General features: G+C 47.8%; 1 protein-coding gene across 4 annotated transcripts; it reads left to right on the top strand.

Moving 5' to 3' along the window:
• The first annotated feature begins 1,660 nt into the window (after nt 1-1,660).
• Nucleotides 1,661-17,506, top strand: NQO1 (NAD(P)H quinone dehydrogenase 1). 4 transcript variants are annotated; one of them, XM_002761114.7, is made up of 6 exons: nt 1,661-1,784; nt 10,359-10,523; nt 10,637-10,767; nt 12,800-12,913; nt 15,273-15,374; nt 17,057-17,506. In XM_002761114.7, the coding sequence occupies exons 1-6, from the start codon at nt 1,778-1,780 to the stop codon at nt 17,360-17,362; spliced, it is 825 nt and encodes a 274-aa protein (XP_002761160.1). In that variant the 5' UTR covers nt 1,661-1,777; the 3' UTR covers nt 17,363-17,506. The 4 variants fall into 4 exon arrangements, with proteins under 4 accessions (XP_002761160.1, XP_008984396.1, XP_008984395.1 ...); XM_035282053.3 differs by lacking the exon at nt 1,661-1,784 and adding an exon at nt 9,754-9,803; XM_008986148.4 differs by lacking the exon at nt 12,800-12,913.
• The last annotated feature ends 1,652 nt before the right edge of the window (nt 17,507-19,158 follow it).

Raw genomic sequence — 19,158 nt, 5'->3', positions numbered from 1 at the left:
GGTTTTGTGGGTATAAAAAGGTCTTGTCACTCTTCTTTCTCTGCCACGGGTTGGAGAGACGTGAGTCCTCCCTGGTCGCCGGCAATAAACCCTGCAATTTGGTATACTTTTGTTCTGGTGCTGACTTTCTGTTCTAAGTTCAATGCAACACTATACTGCCCAGGCAGGGAACTCCTGGGCTCAGGCTATGCTCCCGCCTCTGCCTCCCTAAGAGCTGGGATTACAGACATAAGCCACAGGGACAGGCTTTTTTTTTTTTCTTTAAACTCTGGTGCTTTCTTAAATTTTGCACTGGAGGGACAAAGGAAGGGCCCTGTGTGGTCCTCATCACCCCCATCTGTCATTCTTCTGATGGTTAATTACCACTTTTTCTAGTCATTTTTCCTTCACCTTTTGACAGTATGTCTCCCCTCTTCACTATAATTGTTACTTTATAGTTTTTTTTGTTTGTTTGTTTGTTTTCTTGAGACAGAGTCTCACTCTGTCGCCCAGGCTGGAGTGCAGTAGTGGCACAATCTCGGTTCACTGCAACCTCTGCCTCCCGGGTTGAAGCAATTCTCTTGCCTCAGCCTCCCAAGTAGCTGGAACTACAGGTGTGCACCACCACACCTGGTTAATTTTTGTATTTTTAGCAGAGACTAGGTTTCACCAGGTTGGCCAGACTGGTCTGAAACTCCTGACCTCAATTGATTCCCCTGCCTTGGCCTCCCAAAGTGTTAGGATTACAGGCGTGGGCCACCACCTCCAGCCCAGATTTAAATTATTTGCTCTGTTCTGTTCTGTCCCTTTGTGTGAGCTTTTGTGTAAAGCCAGTACACTTGGTTCTGTTTTGGCTATTTTTTAAATGCTTCCCTGTAACTGCTACCTCCACACCAGCCTTGCTTTAGTTCATGGGGAAACAAAACCAATTAGTTTCCAATTACCTGCTTTGAGGAGCAGGGGTAGGCTGGCGGCAGGCACCCACAGAAGTACATTGTATGTGCCCCCAAGTGCAGAATCTGAATCTTGAAAAGTAAGAAATGGCCCAGGCGCTGTGGCTCACTCCTGGAATCCCAGCACTTTGGGAGGCCGAGGCGGGTAGATTACCTGAGGTCAGGAGTTCGAGACCAACCCCGTCTCAAAAAAAAAAGGAAAAGAAAAGGAAGAAACAAACGCATTTCTACGGAGCAAGTCTCTTCAGTGCTGTTAGCCTTCCAAATCCAGTCACAGTGACTCAGCTAAATCTGACCCTAGGAAACCACAGTAATCTGCATCCAGCTTTTGCTGCCGGGTTTCTTGCCAAGGCCCGAAGGGTGTGGCCAACCGATCCCTGGACTCCTTGGGAACAACCTCCTCCTTGCATCCCCTTGCCCCTCAGGACACAGTGCGCAGATGGGCCTGCCTAGCCCCTCCAGCCAGATTTTTGAGGTCTCTGTCACACACCCCCACAAAACCCCTCCCCCGACCCCCAGAGACTTTTCGCGACTTCAACCAGTTGCTAGGGTGAGCGGGAGTGGAAGGGCCCCTCCTTCATCCCCCAGGCTCCCTCCCTTCCTGGAACTGTAGCCTCGGCAGCCTCTGCCCAGCGCCCCAGGACCAGGCGTTCGGTACCACCCTGGTTGGCTGTCCAACTCAAATGGGCGGGGCAGCAGATATAAGAGAGAATGCGCTGCGCACTCGGGACTCTTGCATGGTTGGTTGCAGCCCCTGAAACCAACCCGGAAAACCTACTATCTGGCCAGGGTCGCCCCAGCAACCACGAGCCCAGCCAATCAGCGCCCTGGACTGCCCCGGAGCCATGGCCGGTGAGTGCAGCCAAGGAGGAAGTTTTTGCATTTCTGGAGACCTGGTGTGTGCGGAGGTGGTTGTAAGGGCTTAGCTCTGAGTGTTTTTCCTTGACTCAAAATGCACAAAGGAAGAGATTAGGGTCCTGGGATGAGCCTTGATCGGATTCCAGCAGGGGGAGAGCTTCTGTTTGTATGGGAGCCGCAGATACTCCCTCACTCCACCCCACGAACTCTAGTGGACATTTAGGAAGCAGACCTTAGAAGCAGACATTCCCTCCAAAACTGGGGTTAGTTCAGAAACTGACCCTCGGAGGCCAAATCAGGCTTGCGGTCACTGTCTATACCTCTTTTGGTCTATAGTATTTAAAACACTTTGACATAAGTTGCTAACATTAAAATGGGTGATTTCACTTAAAAATGTGGATTCCCGGCTTCTGAAGAAAATGAGATCAGGCGATTGGTGGGCAGGAGTGGAGGAAACTGATGCCTTTAGTTTGACGGAGACCAGAACCAGCTCCAGGCTGCCAGGCTCAGGTTTTATTTTGCTTTGTGTTTTTGAGATGGAGTTTCGCTCTGGTCGCCCAGGCTGGGGTGCAATGGTGCGATCTTGGCTCGCTGCAACCTCACCTACTGGGTTCAAGCGATTCTTTGGCCTCAGCCTCCCGAGTAGCTGGGATTACAGGTGTGCACCACCACACCCAGCTAAGTTTGTATTTTCAGTAGAGATGGGGGTTTCACCATGTTGGTCAGCATGGTCTCGAACTCCCTGACTCAAGTGATCCACCCACCTCGGCCTCCCAAAGTGTTGGGATTACAGGCTCAAGTCTCTGTGCCCAGCCTTGGGAGGTATTTTCCATTAAGCCTCTTGGATCAGGCAAACCTGATTGGCTAGCACTGGATCTGTTTCTGGTATTGGGTTCATTTCAGTGATAGAGCCTCCCCACTTGCCCATCAACCCTAGGGGAACTTAGAGGGTACCCTAACTCTACCTGAGGCATAAATAACCAGCTGAGACAATTGCAGGGACTGAGAGCTGTTTCCCAAACAATTTCACTCTGAGATTGGACAGTGCTAAGATTTAGAAAGCTGTTGCCTCAGCTGGGGCAGAATTCTGCCTTTCTGTAATTTCCTTCCCTGTGAACCTGGTCCTGCCTCTAAAAATGCACCTGTACCAGGGAGGCAGAGGTTGAAGGGAGCGGAGATCGTGCCACTGCACTCCAGCCCGGCCACAGCAGGACTCCATCTCAAGAAAATAAAAAGCAACTGCACAGACAAGAAACCCATCTTGGTCAAAGTGAGTGGGGGAAGAGATCACGCTTGCAGTTGACAAACTAAACTTGTCAGGATCTCTAAGAAAGGGAGGAACCTGTGGATTAGAAGCCCAGCATAAGTTGCTGGGGGAAGACAGCAGGGCATAGGTTCTGAGAGCTGAGAGGCTTCCTGCATACGCGGTGGCTGCTGCTTCCCTTGTATTTCATTCTTCAGCTGCTCTGAGGCACCGGCACCCTCTCCTCCAAATACTAGGGCAGGAGCTAACTCCTGACTTTTCAATCTTCCAGAGTGTTCTGTGTTTCTGTGTAGTTTAAGCACAAAAAAGCGGGTGGTAACGAGGGAAAAGGGGAGACTTGGACCTTGTATAATTAGTTTTAGCTGTACACAGCTAACCAAACCTTGAGGTTAACTGAAACATCCAGGCTTTTTGTTTGCAACTAGTAGACGCATCTGGCTTGCACTTATATTCCCTGGAGGATTCAAGTGAGCCGAGAAGGCAGAAGGAGAATGCAGGAAACTGCTGCTAAGTCTTGCCCTTATCATACTTCTCTCTTTCCTTTTGAGACAGGGTCTTGCTCTGTCGCCCAGGCTGGAGTGCAGTGGCATGATCTGGGCTCACTACAGTTTTGACTTCCTGGGCTGAAGTGATTGTCCCATCTTTGCCTCCTGAGTAGCTGGGACTATATGTGTGTGCCACCACACCCGGCTAATTTTTTTGGTCAGAGCAGAACAACTTGAAACCCAGCTAATTAAACAACATTTTTTTTTTTCTGCTGGGCATGGTGGCTCATGCCTATAATCCCAGCATTTTGGAGGCTGAAACAGGAGGACTGCTTGAGGCCAAGAGTTCAATACCAAGATTCAGCTCAAATGGCAAGCTCCTCTCAGAACCCTTCCATTAGGGCTTGAGCCAGCCCTCAAGTCCTGAGGTTTCCTTCAGAGATGGAGTCTCACTCTGCTGCCCAGGCTGGAGTGCAGTGGCATGATATAGGCTCACTGCAATCTGTGCCTCCCAGGTTCAAGCCATTCTCATGCCTCAGGCTCCCCAGCAGCTAGGATTATAGGTGCACGCCACCATGCCCAGCTCATTTTTGTATTTTTAGTAGAGACGGGTTTTTACCATGTTGGCCAGGCTGCTCTCAAACTCCTGACCTCAAGTGATCCCCCCTCTCGGCCTCCGACAGTGCTGTGATTCCAGGTGTGAGCCACCGCGCCCGGCCCTCTGTTGAACTTTGCCCCTTACCCCTCCTAGCACACTAATGCCACTGTACCCTGAGGAGGTTATCTGTGCATGCATCTGGGGCCTCTCAGGATAATGCTCTAACTCTTCCCAGGTCATGTTGTTCAGCTAGGTGTGTGGCCGGAAGGGTAAATGAACCTTCCAGGCCCAGAAAACTTCCTTTCTGTCAATTGCCTGTTCACAACCATTTTTCTGTTTGTTTGTTTGAGACAGAGTCTTGCTCTGTTGCCCAGGCTGGAGTGCAGCTGTGCGATTTTGGCTCACTGCACCCTCCACCTCCCTGGTTCAAGTGATTCTCCTGCCTCAGCTTCCCAAGTAGCTGGGATTATAGGCCCTGCCACCACACCTGGCTAATTTTTTTTGTATTTTGTAGAGATGGGGTTTCACCATGTTGAGCAGGCTGGTCTGGAACTCCTGACATTAGGTCATTTGCCCATCTCGGGCTCCCAAAGTGCTGAGAGGACAGGCAGGAGCCACTGCGCCCAGCCCACCACCTTCTTTTGTCCGTTCTTTTGAGTTGGTTTTGGGGTTTGTGTTTACAGGTGCTGCACCTTGGTGGTTGTGTTTGTTGCAAATGTATTATTCCTGTTTGTGTGTTGCCTTACGTGAAACATTTTAAAGTCACAGGCATGCCTCTATCTATTAGAGTATGAGCTCCTTCAAGAGCTAGAGATGGATATCCTGACTTGCTCATCTTCTGAGAAGTGCCTTGACTGTTTTACTACTTGTGTTTTTTTTTTTTTTTGAGACGGAGTTTCCGCTCTTGTTACCCAGGCTGGAGTGCAATGGCGCGATCTCAGCTCACCACAACCTCCGCCTTCCTGGGTTCAGGCAATTCTCCTGCCTGAGCCTCCTGAGTAGCTGGGATTACAGGCACGCGCCACCATGCCCAGCTAATTTTTTTTGTATTTTTAGTAGAGACGGGGTTTCACCATGTTGACCAGGATGGTCTCGATCTCTTGACCTCGTGATCCACCCGCCTCGGCCTCCCAAAGTGCTGGGATTACAGGCGTGAGCCACCGCGCCCGGCTACTACTTGTTAACATTGATAAGTCAGTAGAATAAAAACTGTCAGAGCTGTGTTGAGTGCACACTGATATGACTAATGGCAAGGTCAATCACAAAGAAAACGCGTGTTAGAGCTTCCTGTCTCACTGGCCTCCCAGTCATGTTAGATCCATGGGTTAAGGAGGTAGGAATTTGTTGAGGCAGCCTCAGAACTTCCTTTCCCTTTTCCCAGGCTATCCAAAGCCGGCCAATCACTTCCAGCGCATTTAAATCATCATCCAACACCTATTCCACTGAATTTTACTTTCGAGAGTCTAAAACCTTAGGATGAAGTTTGGAAATCCCCTGGAGTGGCACGCTGGGCCCTCAAAGTTAGCCCAAGAGGCGCCTCCCTTGCCAGGTGTGGTCTGTAACAAAAGCAGGAAGAGAGCTTAAGGCTTCAACGTGCTTTTCTAGTTATTTTAGTTATTTTAAGTTATTCAGATAGTGCAAAAAAGTTGCAGATGCCTTCTCTCCCAGCTCCACCCACTGTTCATGGTAGGGTATGAAGTAGCAGTGCACTTATCAGGAGCAACTGTGGGGGTTTATATCCCTGCATGCTGTTACTTGTATTTCTCTTTCCCTCTCTCCCTCCACTCCCTCTCCCACCCCACCACCATCTTTCTATTTTTTGAGGGAGTCTCACCTTCGCCCAGGCTGGAGTGCAGTGGCGTGATCATGGCGCACTGCAACCTCCACCTCCCTGGCTCAAGTAATCCTTGCTCTTCAGCCCCCTGAGTATCACGGACTACAGGCACACACCACCACGCTCAGCTAATTTTTGTTGTTGTTGCTCTTGAAATGGGGTTTCTCCATGTTGGCCAGGCTGGTCTCAAACTCCTGGGCTCAAGCAATCTGCCTGCCTTGGCCTCCCAAAGTGCTGGGATTATAGGTGTGAGCCACCACGCCCAGCCACTCTCTACATTTTCACATCATTCCAGCTTCACCACTTAATGACTGCTCACTCGGGTAACTTGCTTCTCTCCCGTGCCTCGGTTTTCTCATCCATAACACGGGGCTACTCACAGTACTGACCTCATAGGGTTTGTCTTAATCTATTCCATGCTGCCATAACAGAATAACTGGAACTAGATAATTCATAAAAAAAGAGAAATTGATTTCTCACAGTTCTGGAAGCTCAGATGTCCAAGATCAAGGTGCTGGAAGGTGTGGTTGTCTGGTGAGAGCTGCATTTGGAGGAATGCTGTGTCCTGATATGGACGGTGTGAGGCAGAAGGTGGAAAATGGAAGGGCAGCTGAGCCCCGTGCTGGGTGAAGCTTCTTTTATGAGGCCCTCAATCCTGCTCACGAGGAAGGAGCCCCGCCTCACCTTATTACCTCTCACAGGCCCCAACTGTTAATTCTTTCACATTGGCAGCACCTGAATTTTTGGAAGGGACACATTTAAAAAGCAGGTTGTCCTGACAAAGGGAGAAAGTGAGGGCCGGGCGTGGTGGCTCACACCTATGATCCTAACACTTGGGGAGACTGAGGCAGGCAAAATTGCTTGAGCCCAGGAGTTTGAGACCAGCCTGGGCAACGGGGCAAAACCCTGTCTCTGTAAAAAGAAAAAAAAAAAAAAAAAAATTAGGCGTGGTAGCATACACCTGGAGTCCCAGCTACTAGGGAGGCTGAGGTAGGATGACAGCCTGAGCCTGAGAGTTGAGGCTTTAGTGACCTGAGATTGCTTGAGCCACTGCATTCCAGCCTGAGAGACAGATCGAGACCCTGTCTTAGAAAAAGACAGGGTGCGGTGGCTCACGCCTGTAATCCCAGCACTATGGGAGGCTAAGGCAAGTGGATCACCTGAGGTCAGCAGTTCAAGACCAGCCCGGCCAACATGGTGAAACCCCATCTCTACTAAAAATATAAAAAAATTAGCTGGGCATGATGGTGTGCTCCTATAATCCCAATTACTCAGAAGGCTGAGGCAGGAGAATCACTTGAGCCTGGGAGGCCTAGGTTGCAGTGAGCCGAGATCATGACATTGCACTCAAGACTGGGTGACAGAGCGAAACTCCATCTTAAAAAAAAAAAAAAGATAGTCTGGGCGCGGTGGCTCACGCCTATAATCCCAGCACTTTGGGAGGCCGAGGGGGGTGGATCACGAGGTCAAGAGATCGAGACCAGCATGGTCAACAAGGTGAAACCCCGTCTCTACTAAAAATGCAAAAATTAGCTGGGCATGGTGGCGCACGCCTGTAGTCCCAGCTACTCAAGAGGCTGAGGCAGGAGAATTGCTTGAACCCAGAAGGTGGAGGCTGCGGTGAGCCGAGGTCGTGCCATTGCACTCCAGCCTGGGTAACAACAGCGAAACTCTGTCCCCCTCCAAAAAAAAGAATGCAAAGCACTTAGGGCGGCACCCAGCACATCATAGAACCCGCTAAATACTGTTGTTGCAAATTGAAGCATGCTGCCTCTGACAAGCTTGTTAATATCAAAGAGGCCCATTTCCCTTCTACCCGTACCCCTTTGCCATTTCTTAGAAAGGAAGCTGTTAATAGTTTAATGTCATCAGCCGGGTGCTGTGGCTCACACCTGTAATCCCAGGACTTTGGGAGGCCGACGCCAGTGGCTCACTTGAGGTCCACGGTTTGAGACCAGCCTGGTCAACATGGCAAAACCTCGTCTCTATTAAAAATACAAAAATTAGCCGGGTGTGGTGGTGCACACCTGTAATCCCAGCTACTGGGGAGGATGAGGCAGGAGAATCGCTTGAACTTGGGCCGCAGAAGTTGCAGTGAGCTGAGATTGTGCAACTGCACTCCAGCCTTGGCGACAAAGTGAGACTGTGTCTCAAAAAAAAAGTCTAATGTGATCATTACACATTTCTCTCCCTCATACCAATGTACTGCTAATCTACACACATATATATGTAGTTTCTTTTTTTCTTTCTCTTTTTGTGTAGTTTTTCTTCCTTCCCTTCCCTCTCTCTCTCTCCCTGTCTCTCATTTCTTTCTTTTGTTTTAAATAAAAACGGATTCATATTCACTTGTTTTTTATCCGTTAACAATATATCATGGATATCTTTCTGAGTCACTGTATATAGTTAATTCATTTTAATTTTTTTAGTTTTAAAAATTTATTTGAGATAGAGTCTTGCTCTGTCGCCCAGACTGGAGTGCAGTGTGGCAATCACAGATTGCTGCAGCCTCAGCCTCCTGGGTTCAAGTGATCCTCCCATCTCTCAGCCTCCTGGGTTCAAGTGATCCTCCCATCTCTCAGCCTCCTGGGTTCAAGTGATCCTCCCATCTCTCAGCCTCCTGAGTAGTTGAGAGTATAGGCTAATTTTGTATTTTTTGTAGAACAGTGGTTTTGCTTTTGCCATGTCGCCTAGGTGGTCTCGAACTCTTGGGCTCAAGCAATCCTCCCGCCTTAGCCTCCCAAAATGCTGGGATTAGAGGCGAGAGCAACCGTACTTGGTCAACAGTCTCTAAAAAATTTTTTTTAGTTGATAAAGTGTCACTGCCTTGCCCAGCCTGGTCTCCAACTCCTGGCCTCAAGGGCTCTTCCCACCTCAGCCTCCCAAGTAGCTGGATTATAGGCTCGAGCCACTGTGCCCAGCCAGTTAACTTATTCTTTTTTTTTTTTTTTACTTTTATTTTTATTTATTTTATTTTTCTGAGACAGGGTCTTACTTAGTTGCCCAGGCTGGAGTGCAATGGCATGATCTCGGCTCACCGTAACCTCTGCCTCTGGGGTTCAAGGAATTGTCCTGCCTCAGTCTCCCAAATAGTTGGGACTACAGTCACCTGCCACCACGTCTGGCTAATTTTTGTATTTTTATAGAGACAGGGTTTTACCATGTTGGCCAGGCTGGTCTTGAATTCCTGACCTCAGGTGATCCGCCCGCCTGGGCCTCCCAAAGTGCTGGGATTACGGGCGTGAGCCACCGCACCCCGTCAACTCATTCTTGTTAACAGCAAAATATCCTGTAGTGTGGATATATGCATCATTTATTAAAATGTTCCCCATAATTAGACAATCAGGTTACATCTAATTTTTACCAGTGAAAAGCATGGTGTAATACACATCCTTGCTCGTATAGCCCGATGCTTTTAGTCTGTAGAACAGATTTCCCCAAATTGGAGAGGGAAATAAAAGATTTACGTGTCTTTAAAGTTTTAAGAGATTCTGCCTGATTACTTTCCCTAAAGGTTGAGCTAATTCATATTCCCACCAGGAATGCACCAAGTTTTCTGTTAGTACAATCTTAATAGCCCCGGACGTTATTTGTTTTACATTTCTTGGTGCCAATCTCATGGGTAAATACCTTGTTCTAATTTTGCTTTCCCTGACAGGCCACGCGGAGTGTCTTTCCATTTGTTTGTTGCCATTCGCCTTTCCTGCTCTGCGAACAGTGTGTGCAGGTCCTTGACCCACTTTCCTTTGCACCATCTGTTCTTTTCTAATTATTTGTGGGCACTCACTGGGAGTATAACTAACTCTGTGATGAGATGTGCAAATTTCTTCTCCCAGTGGGTATCTTTTGACTTTGTTTATGGTGTTTATTGCTAAACAATTTTTTTTGTTTTTGGAGACAAAGTCTCGCTCTTGTCGCCCAGGCTGGAGTGCAATGGCACAATCTTGGCTCACTGCAACCTCCACGTCCCAGGTTCAAGCAATTCTCCTGCCTCAGCCTCCAAGTAGCTGGAATTACAGGCATGCACCACCATGCCCGGCTGATTTTTGTATTTTTAGTAGAGATGGGGTCACCATGTTGGCCTGGATGGTCTCGATCTTTTGACCTCATGATCTGCCCACCTCAGCCTACCAAAGTGATGGGATTACAGGCATGAGACATGGTACTCATCTGTCAACACTGTTTATTAAATCAGCCACTGATTTAAATGCTTCCTTTAATCTTCAGCACTTTTAAGAGGAAAATACATTTCTGGCAACAGAGGATGGATTGCAATAACCTAATGTCTAACAAAGCTGCCCCTTCCTTTACAGACTGAGGCTCCCCTGTAGCTGAAGGTTTGCTGGTTGGTAATGGGTTTTCTCCATGTGCTTTGTGTGTGTCTCGGTAGGCAGAAAAGCACTGATCGTCCTGGCTCACTCAGAGAGGACGTCCTTCAACTATGCCATGAAGGAGGCTGCTGCAGTGGCTTTGAAGAAGAAAGGATGGGAGGTGGCCGAGTCGGACCTCTACGCCATGAACTTCAATGCCATCATTTCCAGAAAGGACTTCACAGGTAGGAGCTCCTCCTCCCCTCTTTGATCAGTTCTTTGTGGATCTCCCTGCCTGTGGGTCCTCTGGCCCAGCCTTGGCCCCGCTGGCCCCGGCCACTCTTTTTCTTCTCTGCAGGTAAACTGAAGGACCCTGAGAACTTTCAGTATGCTGCTGAATCTACTCTGGCTTATAAAGAAGGCCGTCTGAGCCCGGATATTGTGGTTGAACAAAAGAAGCTGGAAGCCGCAGACCTTGTGATATTCCAGGTATTGGGCGGGGGGGACATCAGAAGGTGTGTCAGGGACACTTGCCTGCTTATTGTCCTATACCTGTCACCTGATTAGCTATGGGATCTTAGAACAGTCACCCACTTGACTGCACTCTTTACAAACAAGGCTGATTACTTTAAAGGTGCAGTATTACACGGATTTCACAGATACTGGGAATCTGGTTGTATTACTGTTACATATAGAAATGCAGCTGCAGAGATGATGTACGACCCTTGAACTTGCTTTCTCCCACATACCTCGTCTCCCCTTCAGTTAGAGATTCCTGGAGGACTCTCTCAACATTTGCTGTTTTCCTCCTTTCTCCATAAGAATCCCAAATACTTTGTAGAATGATGCATGAGACGTTGACTTCCCTGCCGTGGTAGTCTGCCAGCTGAAGGGGGCTTTGAAACCCTGCTGAACGTGTTTCCACGGCAATCCATGGCCTTTCTTCTTAGGGAAGCTGCCCTACCGTTTAGCAGACAATGCTGGGATTGTGTGGGCATCTCATCAGTGATCTTTCCCATAAATGTGACTGTACTCAATGACTTCGCTTTTGCCAATTCCAGCCAGTCTTTTGATATTGAACATAGAATGTATATGATGCTGGAAACCACGAGGAGGGTGGTACGGGCTGTGGTTTTTCTTACTGTTGTTCTTATTCAATCAGCTACAAAGCATCCAATCCTTGAGATCTCTTCTTCTACCCGAGGGCCTGTTGCTATGAATCACATGAATCTTCAAAGCCACATGCCACTAGCCAGTACCCCAAAGGATGCCTTTAACAAAGATTTTTTTAAAAAAATGAACACAAGTTCTCACGGTAGTCAGACTGGAGTGCAGTGGCGTGATCTCTGCCAACTGCTGCCTCAGCCTCCCGGGCTCAAGTGATCCTCCCGCCTCAGTCTCCCGGGCTCAAGTGATCCTCCCGCCTCAGCCTCCCGGGCTCAAGTGATCCTCCCGCCTCAGCCTCCCGGGCTCAAGTGATCCTCCCGCCTCAGTCTCCCAAACAGCTGGGACTACCGGCGCACACCACCAATGCCCTGCTGAGTTTTTAAAATTTTTTGTACAGATGGGGTCCCACCATGCTGCCCAGGCTGGTCTCAAACTCTTGGGCTCAAGTGATCTGCCTGCCTCAGCCTCCCAAAGTGCTAGGATTATAGGCATGTGCCTATCACATCTTTATATCATGAATCAAGGATAAGAACTCCTGGCATAGTCCTTACTCTGCTTTTATTAGGATAAGAGGTCAGACAAGACTTTCTCATGGAAAGTCCCTGATAAACCTTAGTCACAATAATTATTATTTATTATTATTTTTATTTTTGAAATTTTTTTATTTATTTAATTTTGGAGGTAGAGTCTTGCTCTGTTGCCCAGGCTGGAGAGCAATGGTGTGATCTCGGCTCACTGCAACCTTTGCCTCCTGGATTCAAGCGATTCTCCTGAGACCCCCAAGTAGCTGGGACTACAGGCACACACCACCACACTCAGCTAATTTTTGTATTTTTAGTAGAGATGGGTTTCAACATGTTGGTCAGGCTGGCCTCAAACTCCTGACCTCAGGTGATCTCCCTGCCCCAGCCTCCCAATGTCTGGGATTATAGGCATGAGCCACTATGCCCAGCCAACGGTCACATTGTTGATACCACACCTACTAAAGCAAACTCCTGGGAAAATACTGATTGAGGCATCACACCCTGAGGCAAACCTTGTTTGCAATCCTTGCTATTTAGACTTTGCTGCCAAATGTGACTTCATACAAATTTCATATAAACAAGTCATCTGTGTATGTAGCTTTGCTTGGGGCCCACTCGATATTTGCATTTTCAGGCCAAAAGAAGACTGTCAAGTTGGCTGACCAAGTACAATAATGATCTCTTTCCTTAAAGTGCTAACACTTCCAGGAGGAACGGGAAAGGCTGAGGGGCTCCTCTCATTGCCATCATGGACAGCAGCTCAGCACCCCGGCTGCCTTCTGGGCTGGGGAGCCTCTGGTCTGATCTCAATGATGTCTTCTGTCCCGCAGTTCCCCCTGCAGTGGTTTGGAGTCCCTGCCATTCTGAAAGGCTGGTTTGAGCGAGTGTTCATAGGAGAGTTTGCTTACACATACGCTGCCATGTACGACAAAGGACCCTTCCGGGTAGGTGGACAGTTCGGAATGCTCTGATAGTGGCTTCTGGGTGGAGTCTGTCCTGATGCAGGGTTTTGAGCACAATTAGATCCTAAGCCGAGGCTCTGGGCCCTTTGGGAGAGATGCATGATCAAGTTTTTACAGATGGAATGACATGATGTTTGGGATATGTTTTAAAACGCTCCAGAAGCTGGATGTGGTGGCTCACACCTGTAATCTCAGCAATTTGGGAGGCCGAGGCAGGCAGATCACTTGAGGTCAGCCTGGCTAACATGTCGAAACCCAGTCTCTACTAAAAATACAAATATTAGCTGGGCATGGTGGTGGGCACCTATAACCCCAGCTACTCAGGAGGCTAAGGCAGGAGAATTGCTTGAAACCCAGAAGGCAGAGGTTACAGTGAGCTGAGATCGCACCACTGTGCTCAGCCTGGGCAACAGAATGATACTCTTTCTTAAAAAATAAAATAAGGCCAGGCGTGGGTGGCTCATGCCTATAATCCCAGCACTTTGGGAAGCTGAGGTGGGTGGATTGCGAGGTCCAGAGATTGAGACTATCCTGGCCAACATGGTGAAAACCTGTCTCTACTAAAAAATACAAAAATTAGCTGGGTGTGGTGGTGTGCGCCTATAGTCCCAGCTACTTGGGATGCTGAGGCAGGAGCATTGCTTGAACCCAGGAGGCGGAGGTTGCAGTGAGCTGAGCTCACGCCACTGCACTCCATCCTGGCGCCTGGTGACAGAGCAAGACTCTGTCTCAAAAAATAAATAAATAAAATAAAATAAAAGTCCATGTGCGGTGGCTCATGCCTGTAATCCCAGCACTTTGGGAGGCTGAGGTGGGCAGATCATCTGAGGTTAGGAGTTCGAGACCAGCCTGGCCAACATGGTGAATGAAAACCCATCTCTACTAAAAATACAAAAATTAGGCCAGGTGCGGTGGCTCATGCCTGTAATCCTAGCACTTTGGGAGGCTGAAGCAGGCGGATCATGAGGTCAGGAGATGGAGACAGTCCTGGCAAACATGGTGAAACCCTGTCTCTACTAAAAATACAAAAAATTTGCTGGGCCTGGTGGCGCGTGCCTGAAATCCCAGCTTGAACTTGAGAGGTGGAGGTTGCAGTGAGCTGAGATCACACCACTGCACTCCAGCCTGGGGAACAGAGCAAGATTCCATCTCAAAAAAAAGAAAAGAAAAGAAAAGAAAATAGCCAGGCATGGTGGTAGGTGCCTGTAATCACAACTACTTGGGAGGCTGAGGCAGGAGAATCGCTTGAACCCGGGAGGCAGATTGCAGTGAGCGGAGATCACGCCACTGCTCTACAGTCTGGGCGGCGGAGCCAGGCTTTGTCTCAGAAAAAAAAAAAAAAAAAAAAGAAAAAGAAAATAAAATGCTCCAGAGAAAAAGGGGGTCACAGGTCGCTAAAACTAGAATGGCAAAATACTGAGAGTTGAGATGAGTGGTGTAGATGCAGCACTATTTCCTCATTTATGTGTGTGGAAAATTCCCATAAACAAAACAAAAGAAGGCCTGTCTTATTTTTTGGAGACCCAAATCCTGCACAGGGAACACCTTGAGACCTTCCAGATGAAAGAGCTTGACTGGATGCAGTGGCTCACGCCTGTAATCCCAGCACTTTGGGAGGCTGAGGCAGGAGGATCACGAGGTCAAGAGATTGAGACCATCCTGGCCAACATGGTGAAACCCCATCTCTACCAAAAAAAAAAAAAAAAATTAGCTGGTTGTGGTGGCGCACCTGTAGTCCCAGCTACTCGGGAGGCTGAGGCAGGAGAATTGCTTGAACCCAGGAGGCGGAGATTGCCGTGAGCTGAGATTGTGCCACTGCACTCCAGCCTGGCGCCTGGTGCCAAATCAAGACTCTGTCTCAAAAAAGAAAGAAAGAAAGGAGAGAGAGAGAGAAAGAGAGAGAGAGAGAAAGAAAGGAAAGAGAAAGAAAGAAAGAAAGAAAGAAAGAAAGAAAGAAAGAAAGAAAGAAAGAAAGAAAGAAAGAAAGAAAGAAAGAGCTTGTCCTACGCCATGCCTAGCACGTGGGAGGATGGATAAGAACCATCAATCACTCCATCTAGGCAGCTGGCAGCCAGCACTCATTTTGGATGTAGTGACAGCCTTGCCCTGAGCCACACGTGGGGGTTTGGAATCCTTGGTTTGCCCCGGGCCGCCTGTCTGTAGACCGTCTAGGCTGGTACTTCTGCAGAGTCATACTGTGTAGCTCCGAGGAGCCAAAGTATGATGTAATATAAACAGCAAATAGGAGGGACTTGTGTGTTCTTTTCCCTGGAGCTGTTTTATTAACTTCTTGTCACCAAGGGGATGTGAGGGGAATGAAGTGTGTTTTTTTCTTTTGCAGAGTAAGAAGGCAGTGCTTTCCATCACCACTGGTGGCAGCGGCTCCATGTACTCTCTGCAAGGAGTCCATGGGGACATGAATGTCATTCTCTGGCCAATTCAGGTACCTCATTTTCTTTTTTTTTCCTTTGAGATGGAGTCGCTCTGTTGCCCAGGCTGGAGTACAGTGGCACCATCTTGGTTCACTGCCACCTCCGCCTGCTGGGTTAAAGCAATTCTCCTGCGTCAGCCTACCGAGTAGCTGCGATTACAGGGACCTGTCACCATGCTCGGCTAATTTTTGTATTTTTAGTAGAAACGGGGTTTCATCACGTTGGCCAGGCGGGTCTCAAACTCCTGATCTCAAATGATCCTCCTGCCTTAGCCTCCCAAAGTGCTGGAATTACAGGGGCGAGCCACAGTGCCCAGCCAGGTACCTCATTTTCAATGAACCTTCAGAGGAATTCATTAATTGAGCCTTCTGTGGGGTTCAAAGCATCAAGATAGCAGCTGAAAACAGATCTTGAGTTGTGAAGATGGAAGCATCATTATGATTCAGAACTGCAGGAGCTTCCTTCAGCTGCCGCCTGCCTTCCTGGGTGCCTATGCATGTAGAAAACACCCACGTGTGTGCATGTGAAAACAGCATTCTCTCCCAGCCAAGGACGAGTGAGGATTTCTACCCTTGGTTTGTACAGCCATGGGCCCTGGTCTCACCAGATGACTGACATCTCTCTCCAGCCTTCCTGTCCTTCTCCAAGTTGCTGATACAGTCCCATTGACTATTAGAGCCCAAGACAATTTAAGAAATGATTTATTGGGAGGCTGAGTCAGAAGGATCGCTTGAGCCCAGGAGTTTGAGTCCAGCCTGGGCAACATAGTGAAACCTCCTCTCTACCAAAAAAAAAAAAAAATTAGCTGGGTGTAATAGCACACACCTGTGTTCCCAGCTACTTGGGAGGTTAAGGCGAGAGACCCAGGAGTTCGAGGCTGCAGTGAGCTATGATCACACCACTGCATTCCAGCCTGGGATACAGGACGAGACCCTGTTTCAAAGAAAACAGAAATGATTTAGTCCAGCCTGTTTAGACATGGATAAAACCGAAGCCTGGGGTGGGCTTATTGGTGTCACCAGACCCTCAGGATAATTTCTGTAAAGACGGTGGTTGGAGAGAAGAGCCCATGAGTGGCCATGTATGAAAATTATTTATCAAGACTCATCTGGGCCTGTAATCCCTGCACTTTGGGAGACCAGCCTGGCCAACATGGTGAAACTCTGTCTCTACTGAAATTACAAAAATTAGCTGGGCATAGTCCCAGCTATTCAGGAGGCTGGGGCATGAGAATCGCCTGAACCCGGGTGGTAGAAGCTGAAGTTAGCCGAGATCATGCCATAGCACTCCAGCCTGTAAGCGAGACTCTGTCTCAAAAAAAAAAAAAAAGCAAGATTCATCTGGTTACATAGCGAGGCGGAGAAATGCTCACACATGCGTTGGCAAGAGTCACCTGCCAAGAAACTGAGACTCCCTAAAGTAACAGAACTTCCAGCCTTCTTGGCAAAGTATTCAGGTTGGCACAGTTTCAAGGGTTTATGCATTTAAAGAAGAGCACAGCTGAAAAGGCTAAAGTTGGTAACAGCTAGGTAGAGGGTAGGACAGAGACGGTGGCTCCAAAATGATTGGCTAGGGTGCCTGAGGCCTCCCTATCAGAGTGTCTTACTGGGCAGCCCAGACCAGCTTCTGTTGTTTATAGTACAACTGCATGGAATTTCGTTGACTTACCTCTCTGTGCTTTCTGTATCCCCAGAGTGGCATTCTGCATTTCTGTGGCTTCCAAGTCTTAGAACCTCAACTGACATACAGCATTGGGCACACTCCAGCAGACATCCGAATTCAGATCCTGGAAGGATGGAAGAAACGCCTGGAGAATATTTGGGAGGAGACACCACTGTATTTTGCTCCAAGCAGCCTCTTTGATCTAAATTTCCAGGCAGGATTCTTAATGAAAAAAGAGGTGCAGGATGAGGAGAAAAACAAGAAATTTGGCCTTTCTGTGGGCCATCACTTGGGCAAGTCCATCCCAACTGACAACCAGATCAAAGCCAGAAAATAAGATTCGTAAGACTGGATTTCCTCATAACATGTTATCAGATCTGGGTATCTTCCCAAGCTTCCCTGACTCACTTTAGTTTTTAAGATTTGGGTGTTTTTTTTTTTTTCTCCCACAAGGAATAAATAAGAGAGGGAATCGACTGTATTCATGCATTTTTGGATCATTTTATTATTGAATGTCACTGATTGTTATGATTACTATCATGGCATATAACCAAAATCCAACTGGGCTCAAGAGGCCACTTAGGGAAAGATGTAGAAAGAAGCTACAAAATGTTCTTTAAAGGCATCTACACAATTTAATTCTCTTTTTAGGGCTAAAGTTTTAGAGCAAAGTCTGGCTAGGTATCATTCAACTCTCCAATTTTCTATTTCTATTCATCACGTCTCTGGAGTTTATGGCAGAAGGGAATTGCTCAGAGAAAGAAAACACTGAATCTATCTGTCCTAAGGGACTTAACTCGTTTGGCAGTTAGTAATCCAACGTTTGTTTGTGATATTTCTTGCTTTCGATTACAATGCAGTGACTAATATGCCTAACATGAATATCACTCTTCGACTTTCATTGTTTGTATCCAGTACATATAGATACCTTGATAGGAACAGCTAATCAATCTCTTCTTTACTGCAATATTCTACTTTTTTTTTTTAATTAAAAAAAATATATATATTTGAAACAGTCTTGCTCTGTTGCCCAGGCTCAAGTGCAGTGGTGTGATCTTGGCTCACTGCAACCTCTGCCTCCCAGGTTCCAGCGATTCTCCTGCCTCAGCCTCCCTAGAAGCTGGAACTACAGGCGCTTACCACCACACCTGGCTAATTTTTGTATTTTTAGTAGATTCAGGGTTTCACCATATTGGCCAGGCTGTTCTCAAACTCCTGATCTCAGGTGACCAGCCTGCCTCAGCCTCCCAAAGTGCTGGGGTTATAGGCATGAGCCACCACACCTGGCCCTTTCAATCTTCCACTTTAAGGTTTGCAGAGATAAACCCATAAATCCACAATGCACATCTGCAATGTGAATTCAAGAAAGGAAATAGGGGCCGGGCGCGGTGGCTCAAGCCTGTAATCCCAGCACTTTGGGAGGCCGAGGCGGGTGGATCACAAGGTCAACAGATCGAGACCATCTTGGTCAACATGGTGAAACCCCGTCTCTACTAAAATTACAAAAAATTAGCTGGGCACGGTGGTGCGTGCCTGTAATCCCAGCTGCTCGGGAGGCTGAGGAAGGAGAATTGCCTGAACCCAGGAGGTGGAAATTGCGGTGAGCCGAGATCGCGCCATTGCACTCCAGCCTGGGTAACAAGAGCGAAACTCCGTCTCAAAAAAAAAAAAAAAAGAAAGGAAATAGTACCTTTAATACTTAAAAACAGCCTTCCACAAAAAGTAGTTCATTTCTGATCTATTCAAACTTTCAGGAGGTTATTTTCTGTATCATTGCTAAACTGACTTATGCTAAACTGATAGGGTCCAGTCCCATGACTTTCGGGGCACAATAGTAAACCTAGAGTTTTGTCAACTTTGGTGAACAATTTTGGCATAATAGTCAATTTCTACTTCCGGAAGTCATCTCGTCTCACTGTTGGTAGTGTATCATTCAGGAAGAATATGATGAAACACTGCCCTCTTGTGGTCTATTGAAAGAAGAGATGAGAAATGATGAGAAGGTTGCCTGAAAAATGGGAGACAGCCTCTTGCCAAGAAAACAAAGGCATTGCACCGAGCTAGAGAACCTCCTTTACCAGAGGCTGACTGGTATTGGTGGTTTTTCCTCTCGACAGTGTCGACAATAGCTGA

Source organism: Callithrix jacchus, chromosome 20 (genome assembly GCF_049354715.1).
Source record: "Callithrix jacchus isolate 240 chromosome 20, calJac240_pri, whole genome shotgun sequence".
NCBI lineage: Eukaryota > Metazoa > Chordata > Mammalia > Primates > Cebidae > Callithrix > Callithrix jacchus.
The sequence above is the reverse complement of the archived record's forward strand: the minus strand, read 5'-3'. Positions and strand labels throughout refer to the sequence as shown.

What these genes read in the sequence shown, in the direction of transcription:
- NQO1 (XM_002761114.7), top strand. An exon ending in ACGACAAAGGACCCTTCCGG is followed by an intron (nt 12,914 to 15,272) that starts GTAGGTGGACAG and finishes TTTCTTTTGCAG; the next exon opens with AGTAAGAAGGCAGTGCTTTC. An exon ending in TCATTCTCTGGCCAATTCAG is followed by an intron (nt 15,375 to 17,056) that starts GTACCTCATTTT and finishes CTGTATCCCCAG; the next exon opens with AGTGGCATTCTGCATTTCTG.